At 45.2% G+C, this 24625-nt stretch overlaps 1 protein-coding gene across 1 annotated transcript in view; it reads right to left on the bottom strand.

Moving 5' to 3' along the window:
- The window catches only part of PDE3B (phosphodiesterase 3B), a 297944-nt gene that overhangs the window by 45477 nt on the left and 227842 nt on the right, over positions 1–24625 (bottom strand). The window contains exons 6-10 of the mRNA XM_024202160.2: positions 20864–21074; positions 20243–20319; positions 16563–16714; positions 16048–16185; positions 8103–8214 (exon numbers count right to left, since the gene is read on the bottom strand). Coding sequence (XP_024057928.2) covers positions 8103–8214; positions 16048–16185; positions 16563–16714; positions 20243–20319; positions 20864–21074 — 690 coding nt within the window. The remainder of the gene's footprint in view (positions 1–8102; positions 8215–16047; positions 16186–16562; positions 16715–20242; positions 20320–20863; positions 21075–24625) is intronic.

A 24625-nucleotide genomic window follows, 5' to 3' on the forward strand; every position in this document is an offset into this window, starting at 1 on the left:
ATCATCCAGAAGTTTGTCTTTAAACTTCAGAACGTTATCCCACAGGCTAAAATCATATGAACCCAGAAGAGCCTGCTGGCTCACAATTCTCAGTTGTAAACCTGGTGTGGAATAAGTCTTCCTAAGAGATCCAGCTTCCTTGTTTCTTTGCCTTTCAGGGTTGAGGCCTGATGTTCCTGTCTCTCCTTTATGTTTGCAGCAGACATTACCAGGGAACCAGGATGTAGGTGGTTGTAAAAATTTTCATATCCCTGGAAAGGGACATATCATCTCCTGTCCACCCTTTTAGCAGTGGGAAGAAGGGAGGATGGAGTCCTGCCATAAACTCTTAATGGGCTCTAGGATAGCTTCATGAATAGGGAGAACTACCCTAGAGGGACCTGTAGAGGTTCAAATGTCCACCAATCTGTGAGACTTTTTTTGCACCTCTTTCAGACGCATCCACCCTTTTTTAGCAAGTCTTGATGGGCCTTGAAGTCATCTGACAGAGGCGAGGTAGACTCCGCAACTACCACCACATCCAGAAACGAAGATGAAGAGGCTAATGGCTGTTGAGGAGGTCCTTAGTCCAACTTCTGCACAGGAGAGTCCCGAGTAAGCAACTTCCCTGGCATGGTACCAGTCCTGGTACCGGAACAGTGGGAGTGGTGACCCTGGTGCATATGTTCCCAGTGCTTACTTGATGTGGGAGGGTGGGACGGGAGCGGGGATGTCACAGAGCTTGGGGGGAAGCCCCAAGAGCTCCAAAAGGCCACTGATACTGAGGCAGGACCTACCTATATGCTGGCCATTGGTCTTTAGGTTGAGATCTGAACCATGGAGGGTAGGCACCTCACTAGGGCTGCTGGGGTTGCTTGGGTCTGGAAGCATAGGAGCAGACCTCAGAGTACGATGAGGAAGAAGAGTCCACTTCCTCTGGCCACGGGGGAGCTGCTTCCCTTGGTACTGGGGAGACCAGTTGCGAGGCTGGTGATGGAGGCACCAGCAAGATCATTGCAGGATTCCCCCTCTATGGAAGCCACTGAGATGCGCCAACAGCAGCAGCCACCAGTGCCAAATGGTGCACCGGGGCTGGAACTGGCACTGAAGGATCTAACTCATCTGATCCTAGTATTAGACCGGAGTCTTGCACTGTGGGTGAAACCGGTATCAAGAAGTTCAGTAGTTCCTATGTTGCCTCAAATGTCTTGGGTGCACAAGGCACTGCCAAAGGCTCCTGACCCTGCAGTACTGCTAGCTGTGCTGGTCTTGGGATCGGTCTCAATGGGCCTTTCCTGGGCTCCAGAGTCAACAATCACTCTTTTCACACAGGGGGTGCCTTTATCTGGGGGTGCCTCTTCTTTGAGTGCCCATCAGTGTCCTTGCCTCAAGATTTTGAAGGCCCCAGTACTGAGTCCTTCAAGGACTTATTAAGTCTTTTCTTTGATACCAGCGAAGAATGTCTGCCTATAGATTCAAATCAAACAGGCAGAGTACTCCTGGCAGACTCAGACATGCTCGGTACCAGTTCTCAGCAGGAAGGTTCCAATGGAGCGTGAAATGCAGACTCCATGGGTAAGTACATGAACCTGGCAGCCATGTCCTTTATCAAATGAGGTTTGAACCCTCTATAAATGTGACATTTGTAATCAACATACACTTACCCCAGCCATTTAAGGCAGTTGGGAAGAGGATCACTCACAGGCATAGGTTTGCCACAATAGTGACAGGCCTTGAAGCTGGCAGAACATGGCATGAGTCCGATACCAGACCCAGTACCCAAATGAGCACTGGAGACTGAGCTTCACTAAGAAGTAAGCTAAACTTACTGTAGTCACTAACTGTGTACCAAATACACTACTCTAGACTAAATTAACACAACAAATACCAAATACACACAAGAAGGGAAGGAAGACTTGCAAATGCAAAGATCACAGATCCAATAACCATCACCAGTGATAGGAAGGAACTGAGAGGTGTTAGGGGGGCAGCATGGCCCTTTATACCTGTTTGCACTGGTGCAAAGCACCAGAGGGCACTCATGCTGCCCCGATGGGTATTGCTGATGGAAAAATCTTCAATAATTGTGCACAAGGCATGCATGTATCGACAGTGGAACGGACATGTGCAATCACTCAAAGAAGAACAAATACTTTCACCTCAGAATTATCTTGTTTTGTGTGTGTGTGTGTGTGTGTGTGTGTGTGTGTGTGTGTGTGTGTGTAAAGTTTGTGGTTTTAGAATTATATTTTTCTATTAAAAATGTCATCTCCTCTGTTGTGTGAAACACCCATACAATAGGAGAAACTGATTGACTATACATGGGGAACAGTGAAATGAACTATAAAACTAATGTGAACTGTGTTTTGTGTTTTAATTGCCCAGTGCTGGGACTAGAAATGTATTTATAAAGACAATAATACAAAAATAGCTACTAAATTACCTTTAATCAAATGATGCATTTATTATTGAGAGCTACCTATCTCAAACATATACACAAGTTCATTTGTTTCTAGGGATTGTGGATCTTTTCATCTTAGCCTAATAAAAAGGATAACTATGGAAGAGAGATGTTTGCAGAATCAATATGTCACTGTTAGGTTCATAATAATATGCTTAATTTCCTATTTATCAAGAGACAGAAGAAAATCCCTTCCCTCCCCATCCCCCCGAAAAAGGTTACTTACACTTTACCGTAACCGTTGTTCTTCGAGATGTTCCATGCACGTGGATCCCATTCATGGTGTGCATATGCCCTCTGCACAGATGTTCAGAAGTTTTATCAGCAGTCTTCATGCCCTCATGCTCCATTTCCGGGGGCATAAAAGGCTGAGTAACCCTGCCCACCTCTCAGTTCTTTCTAACCACCCTTTGGCAGAGAGTTGGAACAACATGGTGTCCTTCCTTAGTACAGTTTATTGTTACTGTCAAATTTTCATTTAATTATATCCACTGTATTTAATATATAGTGTAGTAGTCCCTTCATAGTCTGTCAGCAAATAACAACAACAAAAAAAATTTTTTTAGCAAGTTTTAGTTTTAGTTAGGCTTTAGGCTTTTGTGGTATCAAGTCTAGTCTTTATGCCTGAACCTTAAACACCTGGCTTTAAGCCATGCCTATCATGTAGAATGGTAATTCCCCTCAAGGAAGGACATGACGAATGTCTATATTATTTAGGGGAGAGTCACATCTAAGTGCACAATCTGTAGAGTATTTAAAAAGTGCACTCAAAAATCCAGGGAATCAAGATTAAAAAACTCTTTCTCACAGAGAAATCCATGAGAGTTGCATCAGACTCAGAGGTGATCTGAGGTATGTGAAGCTGCAGACTAATAGTGCATTTTATTTATTCACTGACCCGCTGAAGATGCCATTGGTTGCTTTGCCAAAGAGCCAGACTTCTAGTGCCTAACAAGAAGCGAGGTGATTCCTGGCTCCAAAGGCTCAAAGAGAACTCATTCATTTAATAAGAACCCTAAATCTCAGATTACAAAACCACTAGAACAGTCAGACACCCTGGCTGCCTGTGGGAGTAAGGAGTATACTGCCAAACCATCCTCTTGGCAATAGTCCCTGTCTCCAGAACCGCACAAGAAATCAGAGGTACAGGTACTGAGGAACTCATTTAAAGTGGCCACAAGCAAGTCAGAACCATGTGCAACTTCATCTTTTTCTAGTACCTGAGTTCGTCAACACAGTCAAAGGATTTTTCAATACTGTTCTGCATAGTATTGCAATCAAAGCGGCATTATATATTGGCACCAGCAAAACACCTGGCACTAATGTGAACAGAGTCTGACTCCTTGGCACCAGCTCAAAAGGCATCAAAGAGCAGGTGCGGACTCAAACAGTACCAAGGTAGATGGTTATGGGCAAAAGGAAATCAGATATCTGCTACCTACACTCGGTACAGGGATCATCTGCTAGTAACTCCTTTACAGGCACAGCTGATACCAGAGTCTCCTTTACTGTACTTCTCTCCTATATTGGGCAAGTCAAAAATGTCCACCATAGCATGAACACCGAATGCCTGTCATGAAGATTTCATTGAGACCTCACATTGAGGATCAGAGAAATCTTTCCATACCTCAGCACCTCCAGGTCCAGATCGTCTTTTGGAAGGTTCTTTTTCCTCCTCGTCATCACAGGCCTCCAGTTAAGACTAGTCCCCAGAGTGTCAACCATCTTCATCGGCTCCATCGAGGGATAGTGAATGTAATAGAGGAGGTGCCTCTAGAATCACTGCATTTTGGGCTCTGCCACAAGAGCCATCTTTCGTTCTTTGGGGTCCATCATCTTGGTTTAATATGCTTTACCCATATGTTTGTCAACATTGGCCACACTGGCCTCTTTGTCCTCAACACCAAGTCATCATTCGGCTTCACACCCAAGACCTGAATTTAAATTGCCTCGGAGGTCTGTCCCTTCTCCCACAGGGCAGGCTGTTTCTGAGATTCAATAATCACTTTCTGCAGAGGACAAGGAGAAATGCAAACATTTCGCCAGAGAAGTAGATTGCATCATGGAATGGGCCACCCATAAACTGTGAGAACCTGCTTCAATAAAGAAAAGAAAACCGCACTGACCACAGACACCTAGTTGTCACCCACCATTCTGAAAGAAATCTTTTCTGAACCCCTCTTCAAGGCCTTCAAACAACCCCCCCAGTCTCGCCAATCTCAGCATCAGAAGCAAGCTCCCCACAGACCAGGCCACACCAACTCAAAGCGGCACCAGACCCTGTCAGAACAACAGATGCAAAATCTGCAGACATACTTCCACTGCTACAATGATAAATACCTCCTACAAACACCTATCAAGATTCATGGGTCCTACACATGCCTATCACAATATGTGGAATACCATACCTAGTGCATCATATACCCCAACAACTCCTCTCTGGGAGAAACCAGATAATCACTATGCTCTCAAATGAACTCACACAGAAAAATGATAAAAGACAAAAATACCATATCACCCATGGCCAAACACTTTTCACAAAGTGATCACTCCATATCTTATTTTTCAATACTTGTCCTCAAAGGAAACGTACACAACATCTTCAAATGGCAAGCCTGGGGACTTAAATTCGTAACACTCCTAGACACTAAAAACCATGGATTTAACAGGGATACTGGTTTCGTGGCTCATTACAACAATCTGTAACATATGCACCTTCATGCTAACCCTTAATGGCTCACGTCCAACCCCTTTTGCATAACAATCTAACCCTTATTGCCCATTCCATCTCAAGTGATCCCTTATAAAATTTATCTCTTATGCTTAACTATCTGTCCCAACTTGTATTTAGCTCAGACACTCTGATTTCTTTTCCCAGACCTAAAGAAAAATGTTGTGTAGTTTGAAAGCTTGCACCTTCCACCAACAGAAGTTCATCCAATAAAGATATTACTTTTCCTACCTTGTCTCTCATATATCTTGGGACCAACATGGCTACAACAACACAAGAAAATCCATCTCTGAGGGGCTTCTCATGTTCCCTGGATGAAGTTGTTGTCTCCTCCATTCCCCTGACTGCAAATGATTTTAAAGCTTATCAGGAGCTTTTAAGGAGAATGGCAGAATGTCTTGAAGTGTCTTTGGAGTTGGTCCATTAGAAAACACACAAACTGTTTGATATTCTTCAACCAGTTTCATAAAACAGAATAGCTCATCTTATTAATGAAAGAATCTTTGAACCCACAAAGGACTTGTGGCTACTTTGGCATCTATCACAGTGACCTCAAAGAGGGCTGAACATAAATACTAAGTCCCCCCACAAAAGGGATTTGGGTATTTCTGTATGTACCTGGCACCAAAATCCTTAGTAGATACTGTGGTTAATGAAAAGACCAAACAGATAAAGTCTACTTGCGAAGAAAAAGAGCCAAAAAAAATAAGATTTATTTGGCCAAAAGGTTATTCTTCTGCTTGTCTTTGGGTCAGAATTGCAAATTATAAAGCTAGGCTGGCCAGCTATAATTAATATATAATTATATCTAGTGGTACAGAACAGCAGATTTCATGGACAAACTACCATCAGATATCAAAGAGGAATTTAAATTCATTTGTTTAGAGGGACAACTAATTGCTAAGACCTCCTTTCTGGCAGGTTTGGACTCAGCTGACACAGGACCAAGACTGATGGTTACAGGTGTTACCATGAGGAGAGACTCATGGTTATCTACTTTGGGTACCCATAAGGAGGTGCAAAGAACAGTGCAAGACTTACTATTTGATGGGAAAGAGCTGTTTAATTAAAAAAGGGATGACACATTGTGCACTCCTTGAAGGACTCGAACCACACTTAGATTTCTGGGACTATATACCCCCAATTTTAGAAGGAAGCATTATAAATGTCAGCTTTCTTCTAGACAGAGATCTCAACCAGCCACCTCCTCTTATTTTTACGCCTCTTATTATTATTTTTACCACCTGATCAGATGAGAAAGAGGTAAAGGTATCAAAAGAGAGAGCCATTTTCATTGTCCTCTACCCAGCCATTTCAATCTCAGAAACAACAGTTTAATGCTTCAGTTGAGGATACTGCTCTAGACTTTGTGGATTGATACCTTTCTTACCTTCCTTTTGGTTCCCATCTCTCTTTCTTCAAGGAGGCTTGGGCTGCAGTTACCTTAGACCACTGGGTCTTGCAGGTGATCCAAGAGGGGTATACCCTCCAATTCCGTAAAATGTCTCCCCACACCCACCCACCCATTCCCCTCTTCAGGGACTACTTGCATGGGAGGCCCATGCAGAAAGAAACAGAATCTCTACGACAGCTGGACACAACAGAGCCAGTGCCTCTGGCTTCAAGGGAAAAGGATTTTATTTTCCTTATTCAGAAAAAGAAAGGGAGTTGGTGGCCTGTACCATAGCTCAGGTTTTTCAATGTTTATATTATCCATGCCAAATTTCACATGGTGGTTCTCGCATCTATCATACCTTCTTCAAGACTGTTTCAGTACCCTCAGCTTGCAGGATGCATACTTTCTGGTTCATACATCCATTGCACAGGAAGTTTTTTTGCTTCGTGATATCAAACAATCATGATTAGTTGAGAGTGTTTCTGTTGGCCTTTCAACTACACTTGGAATGTTCTCAAAATAACAGTCAGTGGTAGCAGCTTATCTTAGTTAAAATCTATTATTATTATTATGATGGTGATTACTATTTTTGCCAACAGGGTATAGAGTAAACACTACACTATCAAATACAATGGATAAAACTAAATCAAAAGTTTACAGTAACAACAAACTAGCTATACTAAGGAAGGACATTATGTTGTTTCAACTCTCTGCCAAGGAGTGGTTAGAAGGAACTGAATGGTGGGCAATGTTGCTTTCCCTTTATGCCTTAGGAGAGGAGTGGGAGGGCATGAAGGTGCATGTTTGACCCCTAGTGGATACTGCTGATAAAACTTCTGAATGCACACTGCCAGTGGGATCCACATGCACACAGATTCAAAGAATAACATGACTTTGAAGTAAATGACATCTATAAACAGAAAGACCAGAAAACTTGTGCTAATATCTTTAAAATACATTAAATGACTGTTAATCAATTTTGAAATTCAAGCTGCTGTCACCACTTACTGATATCCCAGCCGTGACATGTATATAGCACAAGAAAAAAAGTTTAATTGTCTTGAACAAATCACAGAATGGAGTAAAAGTTTAGACTGTATGGAGGAATGTTCCTTTTACCACAAAAGAATAGCAGTGTTAATTAAGGGTTAGCATAATAAATAAGCATTTATATTCCTAACAGGCCTGATCTAAACTCACTGAAGTCAATGAATAGGCTCCTACTGATTTCAAAAGACTTTGGATCAGGCTCAATCTGAAAACTTCCTGAACTATTCATGAACATTTTACCAGATTATATTCAAACTAAATGTGAGCAGACTCAATTTTGGAGCCCACCAAATCTTTTGTTGTAGGTCTACTTTTTATAAATTATGAGACAAGAGATTTATTAAAAACAATCCAATTACCATACCGGTAACATTAAGATTAGACACTGTCTATCTGTAGTATTCTGGATAAAATAATAAGTAAACATACTTACATGTTTTATTATAAAGGAATAAATGTATATAGCGTAGTTGGACATTACTTACAGGGAATATCTCGGTAGCCATTTTCTAGTGCACGAAAGTAATTCAAGAATTCTTCTGTTGGAATTTTGAAAATTTCAAACAAGCCAGTGTCTTGGAACAAGGTGTATGTCACCTAAATACATATTAAAATTAATTTTCGTTTGAAAGTGTCAAAGTTTACTCATTTTAGCTTCATTCTACTTTAAGAATATTCTGCTATATTTTTTAAGTATACCATTAAAATTGTTAAATTATTAAATTTAGTTGATGCTTCATTAAAAATGAGTCATTGGGCACTAATGTGCTATTAATACAGTATACTGGAATTCTTTCCATCAAAACAGACACCTATCTTACCACGCTCTTGAAATCAAAGGGAAAAAAAATCTGCATATCTCTTTACTGAAATGACCCCAATGCACCTTCTTACTTTCTTTTCCTATCTTTAATCTTTTATGCATGCTATGCTAGAAAAATTATACTGTTTTCTATTACTGAGGAGCACAGTTGCCAAACAGTCCCCATCCCAAAGCTTTAGATCAGTGGTGGGTAACTTGCGGCCCGCAGGCCGAAGGTTGCTCACCAATGCTTTAGACAATCTTTCAAGTATAGACTTGATTAAGAGATCTGTCAGGCTTCCTAGGAGAAAATAGATAAAGGTTCCTCTTGCAGCCTTCCTTCCCCCTATAAACTGTTCACTGGACCTCTCTTTTAGGAATGCAGTACATATACCTTTAAAGAATCACATTCAACAGGTTCCAGTGTCCTCATCCTAACCCAAGAAGCTATGCAAGAAGTTCCCCCTGAGTTCTAGCTTCTCCAAGGGCACTCCTGTCTCTATACCTAGGCTGATACCAACTTCCTTCGTTAGGGAAACTAGGATGAAGGTAAATCAGAATGGTGAGGACATTTCTGAGGCATCAAAAGATCTGGACTGCCAATTTCAGTCTAAAAGGAAAATATCTAAGAAAGTTATGACTCTCAGAGGTTTAGAACAGAGTGACAGTGCCATTACTGTGGCACTATTACATATTTTATTATTATTAATATGCTAGGTGCTATACAAATGCACAATATAGCACAAGTCCCTAACTTAAAGAGCTTATCTTTGAAACAAATGCAAGGAAGATACAATAAATGGGTGTTATAAACAATAGGAGGGAAAAGGGGAGAGGGCAGAAGTATAACTATGAGAAGATCACACGGTTCTACAGTTTAACCAATGCACAACTTAACAGTACTAAATCATCTGAAAGATTGTTTTTCTTTTATAAATACATCAATAAGAGAATAAATAAAATCTGCTATCAGCTATCACCGACTGTCCTCAGCCTAGCCATTAGTGGCTGGCAGACTTCCTATAGACTTCACAGTGGAAGTGGAGTCTTGAAGAAATAGTAGCCTTATGAATTAGGTCAGAGAGTGCATTCTATGTAAGAGGCAGCATGGAAGAAAGAATAATATTGTTTATGGGAGAAACAGAAAAGGTTCCTAGAAAGACTGCCTCTCCCATCTCAGCTGTGACTTCCAATGACAGCTACATTCCACCAAAAAACATGAAACAGTTGACAGGAGATGGAGCCCTTCGTTGCAGCTGGAGTTAAGACTACAGAACTCACTCCCATATAAAATAAGAATTATCAATACCCTCACAGTATTCAGAATAAAATGCAAAAAACCCACTGTTTGATGTAAGTTTCCCACAAAATAAGCAATTCTTACTGTCTTCTTCTCTTCTACCCTTCCATGTGTGTAAAGACGGTTACTTACCTTCTGTAACTGTTGTTCTTCGAGATGTGTTGTTCACGTCCATTCCACATTAGGTGTGCGCGCGCCGCGTGCACGAATCGTCGGAAACTTTTTCCCTCAGCGGCTCCCGTCGGGCCCGCAGGGTCTCCCCTCCCGCCAGAGCGGCGCCCCACCCTTGCGTATATATACCCCTGCCGGCCCGACCCTCCCTCAGTTCCTTCTTGCCGGTGACTCCGACAGAGGGGAAGGAGGGTGGGAAGTGGAATGGACGTGAACAACACATCTCGAAGAACAACAGTTACAGAAGGTAAGTAACCGTCTTTTCTTCTTCGAGTGCTTGTTCACGTCCATTCCACATTAGGTGACTCGCAAGCTTACCATTGGAGGAGGGTAGGAGTCAAGGAATAACTGATTGCAGCACCGCCCTGCCGACCACTGCGTCATCTCTGGTCTGATGGTGGACCGCGTAGTGGGCTGTGAAGGTATGCACTGACGACCAGGTGGCTGCCCTGCAGATCTCCTGGAGCGGGACCTGTGCCAAGAAGACCGTCGAGGACGCCTGGGCTCTAGTGGAGTGAGCCCTGATCTGAGGAGCAGGCAAGTTGGCGAGCTCGTAACACGTACGTATGCAAAGCACGATCCACGCCGACAGGCGTTGCGTAGAAATAGGCTGGCCCTTCATGCGTTCCGCAACGGCCACAAACAGCTGAGACGATTTACGGAAAGGTCTGGTACGGTCCAGATAAAAAGCCAATGCCCGCCTAACATCCAGGGTATGTAGGCTGCGATGGCTTGGGTCCGTATGGGGCTTAGGGAAGAATACCGGTAAACAAATGTCCTGCCCCATGTGAAAATTCGTGACCACCTTTGGGAGGAATTTAGGGTGAGGCCTAAGCTGCACCTTATCTTTATAAAAGACGGTATAAGGGGGCTCCGAGGTGAGGGCCCTCAACTCCGACACCCTCCTAGCCGAGGTGATGGCCACGAGGAACGCGACCTTCCATGAAAGGTGCGTGAGGGAGCAAGAGGCCAGGGGTTCAAAGGGCGGCCCCATAAGCTTAGTGAGGACCAGATTGAGGTTCCACGGGGGTACAGGAGGGTGCGAGTAGGGGAACACCCGCTCCAGACCCTTGAGGAATCGGACTACCGTGGGGTTGGAAAACACAGATCTGCCCGATTCCCCAGGGTGGAACGCCGAAATGGCGGCCAGATGCATCTTAATAGAAGCGGGGGCGAGGCCTTGACGCTTGAGGTGCAGCAAGTAGTCCAGAGTCAGTGGTATCGAGGCCTGTAAAGGCTGTGAGTGTTGAGGCTCACACCACAGGGAGAAGCGCTTCCACTTGGCCAGGTAGGCTGCCCTTGTGGAGGGTTTCCTACTACCAAGGAGGATTTGCTGGACCTCGTGGGAACATCTGTGCTCCACCTCACTTAGCCAGAGAGAAGCCATGCCGTGAGATGCAGCGACGGCAGGTTCGGGTGGAGTAGGCGACCCCGATCCTGAGTGATGAGGTTGTGATGGAGGGGAAGGGCTATCGGAGCGGTCACGGACAGTTCCAATAGAGTTGTGAACCAGTGTTGGCGTGGCCACGCCGGGGCGATTAGAATGACTGTCGCCCTGTCCCTGCGGGTTTTTAGGAGGACCCTGTGAATGAGTGGAAACGGGGGGAAGGCGTACTTCAGGCTTCCGCCCCACGGGATTGCAAAGGCGTCCGCCATTGAGCCTGGACTGTGGCCCTGGAACGAGCAGAATTGCGGGCACTGGCTGTTGTCCTTGCTGGCAAACAGGTCCACCTGGGGAAACCCCCACCTCAGGAAAATAGAACGGAGGATGTCTCGTCTCAGCCTCCACTCGTGCCTGAGATAGGACCGGCTGAGACGGTCTGCTAGCCCGTTCTGGACCCCGGGGAGATATGCTGCCCGAAGTTGTACTGAATGGGCTATGCAGAAGTCCCAGAGGAGGAGAACCTCGTGACAGAGGGGAGAGGACCGGGACCCGCCCTGCTTGTTTATGTAAAACATAGCGGTAGTGTTGTCTGTCAGAACTGACACGCTGTGTCCTCTTATGGTGGCGTGAAAGGTCTGGCAGGCGAAGCGAACCGCCCTCAGCTCCTTCAGGTTGATGTGGAGCAACCGTTCCTCCCTGGACCACAAGCCCTGAGTGCGCTGGTCCCCTAGGTGCGCCCCCCAACCCAGGTCCGACGCGTCTGTTACTAACGTCAGAGTCGGATGTGGGGCGGTGAACGGGACCCCTGCGCAAACCTGCTGTTGATCGAGCCACCAACGGAGGGCGTTCGACACCCGAGCCGGGATCGTGACGACCATGTCCAAGGGGTCCCTGCTGGGGCGATACACCTGAGCCAACCACAGCTGCAGCGGCCGGAGTCTGAGACGGGCGAGCCCGACTACGTGTGTGCATGCTGCCACGTGCCCCAAGAGTTGCAGGCAACATCTGGCCGTGGTCGTAGGGAATCGCTGAATGGAGGTCACGGCCTCCTCGACAGCCAGGAATCGCGATACGGGAAGACTCGCCCGTGCCGCCACCGAGTCCAGGACTGCCCCTATGAAGTCCAGCCTCTGTGTGGGGACTAGCGATGACTTGGGCACATTGACTAACAGACCTAGTTCCCGGAATACTTGTAACGCCAGTGCCACATGGGCGCGGACCTCTGCCTCCGACCGGCCCGCCAGGAGCCAATCGTCCAGGTACGGGTAGACGCGCATCCGTCTTTTTCGAAGAAAGGCGGCTACCACAGACATGCATTTCGTGAAGACACGTGGGGCTGTTGCCAGGCCGAAGGGCAAGACTGCAAACTGGAAATGACGCTGCTGGATAGTGAAGCGCAGGAATCGCCGGTGGGCCGGGAGAATGGCGATGTGAAAGTAGGCGTCTTTCATATCGAGGGCAGCGTACCAATCCCCCGGATCCAGGGAAGGAATGATGGTACCAAGGGAGACCATACGGAAACGTGGTTTTTGCAAGTACTTGTTTAGCTTGCGAAGGTCCAGGATAGGACGGAGGCCCCCTTTCGCTTTGGGAATGAGGAAGTATCTGGAATAGAACCCTTTTCCTCTGAGGTCCAGAGGAACCTCTTCCACCGCCCCCACAGCGAGGAGGGTCTGTACCTCCTGCATGAGGAGTTGCTCGTGAGAGGGGTCCCTGAAGAGGGACGGGGGTGGTAGGTAGGAGGGAGGGGGCGAGGAGAACTGGAGGGCGTAACCTGACTCCACCGTGCGCAGGACCCAACGGTCTGATGTTATATGAGACCAGGCACGGAAAAAATGGGACAGGCGGTCCCTGAAACACAGGGGGGGATCCGGAAAAGAGATGGGTACGCTGTCCTCTATCGCAGCTTCAAAATCCTTGTTTATTTCCCGGCTGCGGCTTGTTTTGGCCCTGGTTTTGGCCTTGGTTAGGCGTATTGTTGCGCCTACGCCTATTGTCCCTGCCCCGTCTACGGTATGGTTCCTGCCGAGGGCGAGGATGGTACTGCCTCTGTGGAGGTTGGGGCTTGAACGGCTTCCTCTGTGTCACAGGGGTGTGCATCCCCAAGGACTTAAGGGTAGCCCGAGAGTCCTTGAGGCTATGCAGCCTGGCGTCTGTCTGCTCTGAAAATAAGCCCGAACCCTCAAACGGCAGGTCCTGGAGGGTGTTTTGTACCTCCGGAGGAAGGCCAGAAGATTGCAACCATGCAGAGCGTCTCATCACCACACCTGACGCGATTGTTCTAGCGGCTGCATCGGCAGAGTCAAGTGAGGCCTGTAAAGAGGTTTTGGCCACCGCCTTCCCCTCGTCCACTATGGCCGCAAACTCAGGTTGCGAGCCCTGAGGCAAGGCGTCCTTGAACTTGGACACTGATGCCCATGAGTTAGAGTTGTGCCTATTTAGGATCGCTTGCTGGTTTGCGATCCGCAACTGGAGGCCTCCGGACGAATAGACCTTCCTGCCAAATAGGTCTAGTCGTTTTGCTTCCTTGGCCTTGGGTGCTGGGGCCTGCTGGCCATGCCTTTCCCGTTCGTTAACCGCCGAGACGACCAGCGAACATGGGGTCGGATGGGAGAAGAGAAAGTCAAACTCCTTGGACGGGGCAAAGTACTTTCTTTCTACGCCCTTTGGGGTTGGCGCAGAGGAGGCTGGCGTTTGCCATACGGTCTTATAGTTTGCCTGGACCGTTTTTATGAGCGGGAGTGCGATCCTGGAGGGACCCTCTGGGCTCAGAATGTCCACCATCGGGTCCTCCTGCTCAACCGTCTCCTCTGCTTGTAGTCCCAAGTTGAGGGCCACCCGGCGGAGCAGGTCCTGGTGCGCCTGGTGGTCAATAGGGGGAGGGCCGGACACTGTTGTGCCCGCCACGGCTTCGTCCGGTGAGGAAGAGGAGGTCATGGCCTTTTGAGCGTCCTCGTCCTCCTGTAGCTCCTCCTCCGCGGGGCGGTCCTCCGGGGTGCGCCCCCTGCCCTGAGTCAGGGACGGTGCCGGGCTCGGTGCCGAGTCCGCCCTCTCTGCGTCCGGTGGTCTGGAGACCGTGGCCTCCGCACGGGAGGTAGGGCGGCACCGTGGGGAGCGGGACCGGTCTCCTGAGGGGCCCGATCTCGAGGTTCTGGACGGAGGGCCTTGCTGATGATAGGCCCACGGAGTCCAGAACGGCCACTGTCCAGGATGGCTCCAATGCGGCTGCCAAGAGGCCTCGTGCTCTCTAGCGGCATGCCCTCTGCGGCCGTATCTGGAAAGACCCGAGCCCTCTTCCGATGCTAGGGACGGTGACCTAGAGGGCCACGGCGGTGCCGTGGGGCGGTGCCGGTCCGGTGTCGGGGAGTGGTGCCGTCAGGACCGGGACCGTGAGTAGCGGCGTGCCGATCTGGACCTGGAACGGTACCGTTGACCGCGGGACTGGGAGCGGCTGCGGGAGGATGGTCTTGGGAGCCTCGCCATCGAAGTGTCCCGGCGCCTGCTCGAGCCGGGCTGCTGGGGCGGTGCCTCGCTCGCATCGGGGCCGGACTGTTTTGTGGTCCGTTGTGCGGCGGGAAGCCGGGAGTCCACCGAGGCGGAGCTCGACCGGGACCGGCGCCGTGAACGGTGCCGAGATGGCAACCGCGACGGGCGCATCATCGCCGGTTTGCCCTTGGATGGCAATCGCGGCGGAATGTCTTTAGCGCGGAGTGTGCTTTCGGAGGACAATTCAATGAGGTCCTTTGCTGCCTCAAATGTGTCCGGGGTGGAGGGCTGTTCCAACAGTTCCTCCAGCCCTTCCTCCTCACTCGACGCGCTTGTCCCGGGGCTCGACGGGCCCTTCGGCGCCGGAGCCACTGGTACCGGGACCTGTATCGGGGCCGTACTTGCGGTCTTTGCCGGTGCCGCCTTCTTGTGTGGGGAGCGCCCCCGGGCCTTAGGCTGGCCCTTCGACTTGGCCGGCGAAGAAGATCGATGCCGGGCGTGTTCCCGCCTTGGCGGTACCGTGGGCTTAGCCTGCACCGCCGGCGTCGGGTCGCGGACCGATGCCGGGGCACTCCGCACCGAAGTGGACGGTGCCGCGGAAGAGGAGGGCTGTAACGCAGCCTCCATGAGGAGCTGTCTAAGGCGAAAGTCTCTCTCTTTTTTAGTTCTGGGCTTGAAGGCCTTACAAATTTTACAGCGCTCCTTCTGGTGTGCTTCCCCGAGGCAACGGAGACACGACTCGTGCAGGTCGCTCACTGGCATAGGCCTGCGGCACGCGGCACACGCCTTAAAGCCTTGGGTGTGCGGCATGCCCCGCCGCCCAGGGCCGGTGCCGGGGTTGACCAAACCCCTATCACAAAGAGATTTTGGTCCTTGGGAAGAACTAATCAACTACTTAACACTAAACACTAACTATATTATGAACTGTTAACTATTGCTAATGGCTATGCTAAGGGACACTCTCAGGCGAGAGACAGAGTTGTTCCAACGTCGCCACGGGCGGTAAGAAGGAACTGAGGGAGGGTCGGGCCGGCAGGGGTATATATACGCAAGGGCGGGGCGCCGCTCTGGCGGGAGGGGAGACCCTGCGGGCCCGACGGGAGCCGCTGAGGGAAAAAGTTTCCGACGATTCGTGCACGCGGCGCGCGCACACCTAATGTGGAATGGACGTGAACAAGCACTCGAAGAAGAAAATAAAATTGCTACTTTTCAAGCTATTCTTAATTTATACAGAGACTGGCAAACTGCACCTCAGTTGTGGCTCATACACCAAAAACAGCAACAAACCTGGCTAAGAATCCTTCCGGATTTGTCTCCCATGTTTTGCACTAGATCAAAAATTTGGAAATTCCAATTGTTCATCTTCTCCATTAATGATTCATGATCTTCTGTTATCATCAGTTCTAATGAGGGATCCTGTTCCATCTGTATAAGAGAGAATGAACCATTTCCACAATGAGAATGAAAACCAATTTGTCACTTGTATTTAAATAGACGTTAAAATGATAAAGTATTGTAGAACATTTTACATTCCACTGTGCTGCTGTAGTTATTCTGCACACTTATTTTATCCCATCAACCCTTTTTGCCTTGAAATGGTGTCACAATATCGTTGTATACTTTGAAATTTTACTCCTAAACTTAACCAGTATTTGGAATCCTGGATTCCAGTGATGCACTGTTTTCCAAAGGCTCTTATACAATAATGTAAAGTAAGGACCTCCTTAGAATATGATATTAAAACCCACGAAGAAATACATTAATATACAACATTGTGGGTATTACTTCAATTCTATGCTTACATCAGATTGCTGGTTATTCTGTGTTTGAGCCACTTGCTGATTGTCACTTTCTATCAACTTTTTTCTGCAGTCTCTGCTTTCTTTTCTTTCATCTTTCCATCCCTCTGTATGGTGGACTGACTCTTTTGAAATACCAGTGGTTCCATCTTCACCTTAAATATAACAAGTGCACAATTACTATCAACAACTTATTCATAAATCAATTCAGGAATTAAGATTTTCAATCAGTTGTTACTTGCTCCTATCCTTGGCCCACTAGAAGTTAGATTTATTGACCTTGTGACTTCTGCAAAGCCCATCTTTTCTTTTCTCTTCTCAAGCTATTAAGAGAGTGCCCTGAAGATGGGGATGGTTACATTCATCAGCCTGTGTTTTAACTTAGAGGACAGTATGGATACATATAAGATGTATTTTAGATAGTCAAATAATTTTAATATTTTATATAAATATTCCCCCAAATAAATATTTGTCATTTAAACATCAAATTGTATCCTTTACAATACAGCATTTATTATTTTACAATTCCACATTCATTAAAATCTCAAACCAACCTTTCCATCCCCTTCTATGCATTAGACACATTGCAAAAGAGGGGATGGAGAATCATTGTACTATACCACACTGTGCTTATTGCATCATCCTGTTTATTGGATGTACGTTTGTTTATTAAATGTGCGTAAATAAGTTTGTAATACTCCAGCATCAAACTCCTTAACTGTTACATTTTATCATTGTAGATACTTATATGTCCCTTTTGGTGAAACATGAGCGGCTAATTGCTTCACTTTTTGCACTTCCTTTTTGACCAAATTTAAGAGTTTAAATAAATGTGACACTAAATACTCTACAGATTTAGTGGAGAAGACTGGGTGATTATTTTAAAAAATCTGTAATCTTAAAAGAATTAAAATATTACAAGCAGGTAATGCTCTCATCTCTAAAAGTAAATGAAAACAGATTACAGAATCAGAGATATGGTTCACTATTTAGCATGCTTTTGGGTGCTAGGTATTTTACTGTCAACAGAGAAAGATATGGTCCTGGTCTGAAAGAGTTCATGAATAACTGATTTTTTGTTTCATTTGCAGTTCAAAAAAATTGGTTCAATCTCAAATGAAACCAAAAAAAATGCTCCGGAGCCAGACAGACCGAAAGAAAACACAGACACTCAGGCCCCCCCCCCCCCCCCAACTCAGGGAGCTGGAATGGCAGAGAGGAGTGGTGCTCAACTTCTCCAACCTGGGTGCCTGGGGACAGGGGAAAGACTGAGTGACTAAAGCTCTTTTCTAAGTAGCATAGATGTATGTGCTCTGCATATTCCTATGTTTCTCAGTTCACTTTTGAATCCAACTCAAGATACTGGTCCTAAAGAAATATGGAAAGGATATCTTAGGGCTTGTCTTCACTACTGGGATAAGTTGACCTAAGTTATGCTACTTCAGCTATGTGAATAACATAGCTGGAGTAGACGTAGCTTAGGCTGACTTACGCGGTGTCTTCACTGCGCTGCATTGACAGGAGACGCTCTCTGGTTGACTTACCTTACTCTTCTTGTAGAGGTGAAGTACCGGAGTCAACCGGAGAGCGCTCTGTAGTCGATTTAGCAGGTCTTCACTAGACCCGCTAAATCAACATCCGCTGCATCGATTGCAGCAGCGTGGATCTCCCCGGTAGTGAAGACAAGCCCTCAGACTGTCTCTGCATTCATGATCCATGAAGACAACTGCACTTATGAGAAACACAAATTATTGTAAAACATTTTATCACTAAGGCAAAGATGTATCGGAATGAGTTCTAGTCAAATTGATTTCAGAGTTCAGTTGTAAACCCCACCTTTTTTATAGTAGTCTACACAAAATAGAAATCGGGGAATGAATAATAGAAAGGGAAGGGATGAAAGAAGAGGACAACCAAACAGATTTCTCTTGATATAAACATCTAAACCAGTATATCAAGAATAGAATGCACAAGTCCACTTCAAGCTTGCATTCACGTTATTCTTAAATTCTGTATCTAGGGCACTCAAGCAAAGAGAGTGGAAACCACTTTAAATTGGGGAAAGAGGTGGAAACGAATGAGCTGCCATTGGGGGTACAGCTGATATAGCTGGCTCCTATGAATCCCCTCCCTCTGCTCCTCTTCAGGGGTAAAGGGTGTAGTGAAGTAGGAAGGGCAGGAAACGGGGAATGGACAGAGAGCAATGTGATATGGTATCCCCAACTGACATTTGGTCCCTTGAGAAGTACGGTAGCTGGTTAAAGTCCGCTAGCAGAAAAAAATGTAAAGTGTAGTCCATTTTCACAAAAATCAGGCCAGATCACTGGTATACTTTGGCTGCTTTGTGCCACTCCAGCAGTGCAAAGATGTAAATCCAGTTTAACTGGTGTAACGGACTCAGACCAGAAGGCTATAAAAGAGTAGCAGAAGGCAAATATATCAGCCTCAGGACTGTTCCCTGGGTAGCCAAACAAAGGCTACTCCAGGCCAATCAAGTCACCTGATGCCAATTAAACCAGTTAAGGTCATTGGGCTAATGCAGGCTCCTGACTCCAGTTAACCAGCAAAGGGTCAGTTAAGGCTCGTAGGCTAATGGAGACAGCTGGAACTAATCAAAGTCCTACTCATACTGCTTAAAAGCTCTCCTTCCAGTCCCCTCAAGGATGCCCAGGTGAAAGGAACTGGAGGAGAGGAAGTGTTGCTGAAGCCTGAGGTAAGGGTGAAGCTGGGAAAAGGGGATTACAGGGAAGTGGCCCAGGGAGTGTCAGCGGTGAATAGGAAGCTGGCCAACAGCTGCTACCATTAGGGTCCCTGGGCTGGAACCCGGAGTAGCGGGTGGGCCCTAGTTCCCTCTTTCCCCCCATGCTCTACAGAGATCCCCTTGAGAGAGGAAGCAGACTTTGGTCCAGGCAGGAGGCTGAACTGCGCCTACTGAGCTCTAAGGAGCAACAGAGACTGTGGGTATTCCACCTTCCCACCTCCCATACTGGCCTGTGATGAAAGTAGCTCAATAAGCTGTGACCTTTGCTGCTAAACTAAGAAAGGGAGATCACACTGAGGGCCTTAGCGAGCTTCTGAGGCCACTGAACCCACCAATACAGGCTCGGAGCTTTGTCACACTGGCCAATAATTCTTCAGATGGCCTCAACAGGTTCTTCATAATGAAAATTAGTTGTTTGTTTTCTATCTTGTTTTCATGCAAAGACTTAACAGGAGAGTTTCATAAGACAAAAATAACTTCCCTGATGGAGAGTGTGTGGAAAAAGCTACACTGTAGAATTTTAACCTATTATTCATAGAAATTGAATTAATACAACAGAGTAACCGCTAGTCAGGAGGTAGGAAAGTTCAGTTTGTTGTGTGACATGTTAAAAGTTCAGAAAACCAGCTACAGAGCATTAAAAACTCCATTTGCTTGCAAAAATATAAAGCCAGAAGTAGATTAGAAAACATATCTTTAAAGAACAGGATACATATAAGACTATGCCATCTCCTATCCTAGCTCAAGAAATTGAGATAATAAACCAGATATATAGGGATCCACTAAAATGGTTATTAAAAAGATATACATATGAATTATTTGGAAGTATAGGAAAAGTTTTAATATGGAATTTTAAAATTGCTTATTTATTGAGAAAGCACAGTGAAGCACTATCAAATACTTGAATATTTTGAAATCCTACCTGATTTTCTGCCTTGATATTCTGCACCAGATTCTGACTGTGATGTTGAAATACGCTTGAGAAGTTGATGTCCACAGCTTACAGAATAAACAAGACAAGGAACAATATGAGCTTACTTCTCTTTTTTCCACTTCTGATTGCTGTATAAATACTACCGTTACTATGCTATTACTCAGATACTTGCAGTCATATCACCTTGGTAAATCTCAAAGCAAGCAGGATTGGGCCTGGCCAATACTTTAGATAAGTAACCTTCACTGTGCTACCAGTAGTAGTGTTGGTCATTTAAAAGGTGACTGAATCAGAATAGAATTATTTCTCAAACATGGGGTTTCCCTTCCCCTCCTAAAACATATAGTATAGAACTCCAAGTACAGAATGGTTGCCACATTCAATTACAGAGCAATGAGATATGTAAAGTGTATTTACAGCCCTTCCTGATAACAGATGCTACATATACATATGGATATAAATTAGTATGAGAAGTTATCTTTCACAGCTATATCAAGTTTCCTTAGGAAAAAAGGAAATTAGTATGATTTTTCATATAAAAGTATGGATAATTACAGCATATAACAATTTGCTTTTATACTTTTGAATACTTCTGAGGGTTTACAGTACCTGTTACAAGTATAGCTTGTAGAAGCTTTAACTTGTTGCTGAAAATCTGAAGAATTAAATGTATATCCCAGAGGTTTATGTAAATTAACACTTGGCTTAGTAAGAAAATCAGCAGTATCAGGAAATTCTACAGGTGACCGACTGACAAGGGATCCACTGGAGATAGAACCATGACTAGATGAACCAACAGGACTCAGGCTAGGGGAAGTACCTGCAAAAACATACATGTAATAATTTACTGAGCATTTCTTTAGACTACATTAAAAAAAACAATGTTTTTGAAAGATCAAAATGAAAGATATAAGAAAATTCTATAGCTTAATAAGAACAAAGTGATAGGTGAAAAATACTATAGATGGATCAAACTATTAAATACATATTAGACATCAAGATTTATTCACTGTTTTGGTTTTATACACAAGCAATACAGGGTAGGCTGCACATCTGAGTAATTTGTTGGGTGCATGCTCTGTTCAGTGTTTCAGCTTCTCCATATAAAAACTGTATATCAGCTTCTGGAAGAGATTTGAACCTCATAGATTTTCAATGGAGATCTCATATAGAAGTATGTGTAAAACCTAACTTTTTGTTTAGTAATTTGGTTTTAATGTATGTGTTTTTAATACTTACGTTAGGAGGTGCTTCCCTTACACTTCCCTTTATAAGACCCTGTTTTCAGTTGCTTGTGGTTTTGCTGAACTGTAACTGTTTGCGCTAAAAATTTCTATGCTGGTTGTCTGCCTCAGGCTGAGTTTTATGGAAAATTTCAGCCATAAGAGTTCATCTTTTTCTGAGAATGACACTAGAAAAAAATAAGTTGTTTGCAACATTAAAAAATTCTGGTGACAATTACTTTAAAAACTCTAGTGTCTCCATGCTCTGGAGCAGACACTTCAAATTTGGCAGGAGGGTGGCTTTGTATAACAGATGTGCCTTTCACTGTTCCTGTGAAAATCCGCCAAAATTTGGCCAAGTTATAAGCCTTTGAAAAACTGCAGCTTCCATATGATCAGTAGACTTCTTAGATTTAGCAGCTAAAATCTCCGTATTCTTTGTGCACTGAGCATGCTCAAGCCTCTCACAGCTCCTAGTGCTGATCAGATTGTACATGCGCCATTTGCACAGTGTGACTGAGCATGTTCCTTCCAGCCTAGGGATGCAGGGGCAAAGCAGGGAGTCTGCCTTTCCTGTACTTTCAATGACCCCCTGCTGGCACCCAGGCAGCATGGAGGAGAAAACTGCCTGACTTGAATACAAAGGGGCAAGATTCGGATCTGGGGAGTTAAGTGGAAGGGCAAAAGGTGTATATTGGGACAAGGAGCCATGCAGGACGAACTGGGACTGGAGGCTGGCAGGGAGGAGAGATGGAAACTGGAAGTTTGCAGGAGACTGAGACTGGGAGCCATGAATGGACATGGGAGGGTCAGTGTGTGTGTGTGGGGGGGGAGAAATTGAGACTGGATGAAAAGCAGGGGGTATATGGGGCTGACTGGGGGAAGGGCAGATGGATCTGATAATGAATTGAGTATAGGGGCAGAACTAGGACTGGCTAGGCAGAGAGACTGGGACAAGGAGCTGGAGGAAGCAGGGACATTGAGATTGGACAAGAAACCCAGACTGGGAGACTGGGACAGGGAGCCAGTAGGTACAGGGAACATGGGCTGGAAGAACCAGGGAAATGACTAGATGTGGAGTGGGAAGAGAGTCAGATGGAAGAGGGGGCTGGGAATGCCTGGATAAGGAAATGGGGGACAAGGAAATGAGAAAGTGGGATGGGGACTGGGAATGGCTGGACAAGAAGAATGGGAGTTGGGAAGGGGTAGAGACATGGAAACTGGAACTGCAACAGGGAGTCTAGAGGGGTGAGTCTAAGACTTGCTATACAAGGATACGGTAACTGAGATATATATATAATAAATAATAATAATAATGGAGCTATCCTATCTCCTAGAACAGGAAGGGACCTTGAAAGGTCATTGAGTCCAGCCCCCTGCCTTCACTAGCAGGACCAAGTACTGATTTTGCCCCAGATCCCTAAGTGGCCCCCCTCAAGGATTGAACTCACAACCCTGGGTTTAGCAGGCCAATGCTCAAACCACTGAGCTATCCCTCCCCCAAGATGAGAAGTCTGAGAAGAATGGTACTGGGACAAGGAGCCAAAGGTGAGGAAGAGACAGGACTGGGACAAGGACAAGTTGGAGGGGATTTGGCAGTAGGGGTCAGATGGGCAGAAGAGTCCATACACACTAGAGGACACTCCCCTCCATAGCTTGGAATAGAACCCAAGACCCTGAATCTCACTTTTCATTTGCTGACAGCAAATATCTGTGAAACCCACTAGCAAAGTGCCCCCATCATCCTCTAGTGCTGGTCCACACAGAAGATGCCAACCTACCACTTCTATCACTTACTCCATTAGTTCAAGTGGCAGAGGTCTGTGTGGTGGATCTAAAGGTTCCAGCCCTGTTATGACCTATGTGAATGTCAATATGATATGACAAGATAGAATTTTTGCTTTTTCAGTTTGCTTTTTTAAAGATTGAGGAAATTACACACATGTACACACAATATTAAAAAAACACTAATCAGACTGCAAGTCAAGCACTCAACAGTTAGGAAATACCATGTGCAACCTTAATTCCCGCCACCTTGTGCATATGCATTATATAACAGACTTTAATTACATAATTATATACTGTTTGTTCCAGAGGACCCTTGCCTCTTTCAGTGCACAGACAACTTTAATCCCAGCATTTCCTAATGTTTGAGTGGTTGATTTTTCAACCTTAGTAATGTTCTCGTAACTGTTTTTAGTGTAATTATACACACACACACACACACACACACACACATATATATATATATAAAATAAACTACAATATATGACCGAAGACATCACTGCATATATTTATACATGTCATATTTCCCACATTGGGTAATACTGCATTCTGTTTTCCCTTAATTAAGCATGCATTTAATGTTCTATTTTATCATTGAGATACTTAATTAGTAAATATTCAGCCATATTTGAATATTTTTTTCAATTTATATATTAAACTACAATTTTCTTTTCTCTCATCTAATATGTTAAAACCACAATGTTTGAATGGGTAAATGTTCAATCTGTGCAAAAGAACACCCTTCTCAAGTAATCTGTTTTAATAGATTGACAAAGTATCCCCAGATTGCACCACCCTTATTAGAAGGCCATCTTTGCAAAGCAATCAACTTTTGATGATCCTTTGAGTGGTTCTTAACAGGTTTCAGTGTATTTTGAATTTATATTTAAAATATTGGATTACACACAGTATTTTATGCTGTATATAATGTCACCAAGGTGCTAATCCTGCAATTGACCCATAAGAGGCACAGGGGTCTATCCACATGCAACAAGTTGCAGGAGCAGGGCCTGAGTTTGTATGCTGCTTAGGGTTTAGGAAAATTAAATGAACCTAACATCAGTGAATAAACTAGACAAACCCAGTGAAAAGAATGGATTTACAAATATACAGTACATTTGAAGAATAATTATATCTTTAATGAAAAAAGTAATTATGCATCCCCAATGAAACTTGTATACTTATTTTTAAACAGGCAATCAAGTCTCTCTTTTAAAAATTACATTACACAGTTTAATATCTTATTGAAATTATGGTAAAATCAGAGATGTATGGGTGGAATTGGCAGAAGAACAGCATACTAAGGCTCTAATTTCATATGGGCAAAGAGACCAATTCTAATCTCTGGTACACGAAATACACA

The sequence above is a fragment of the Terrapene carolina genome, unplaced genomic scaffold (assembly GCF_002925995.2).
Source record: "Terrapene carolina triunguis isolate 2854851 unplaced genomic scaffold, T_m_triunguis-2.0 Scaffold96, whole genome shotgun sequence".
NCBI lineage: Eukaryota > Metazoa > Chordata > Testudines > Emydidae > Terrapene > Terrapene triunguis.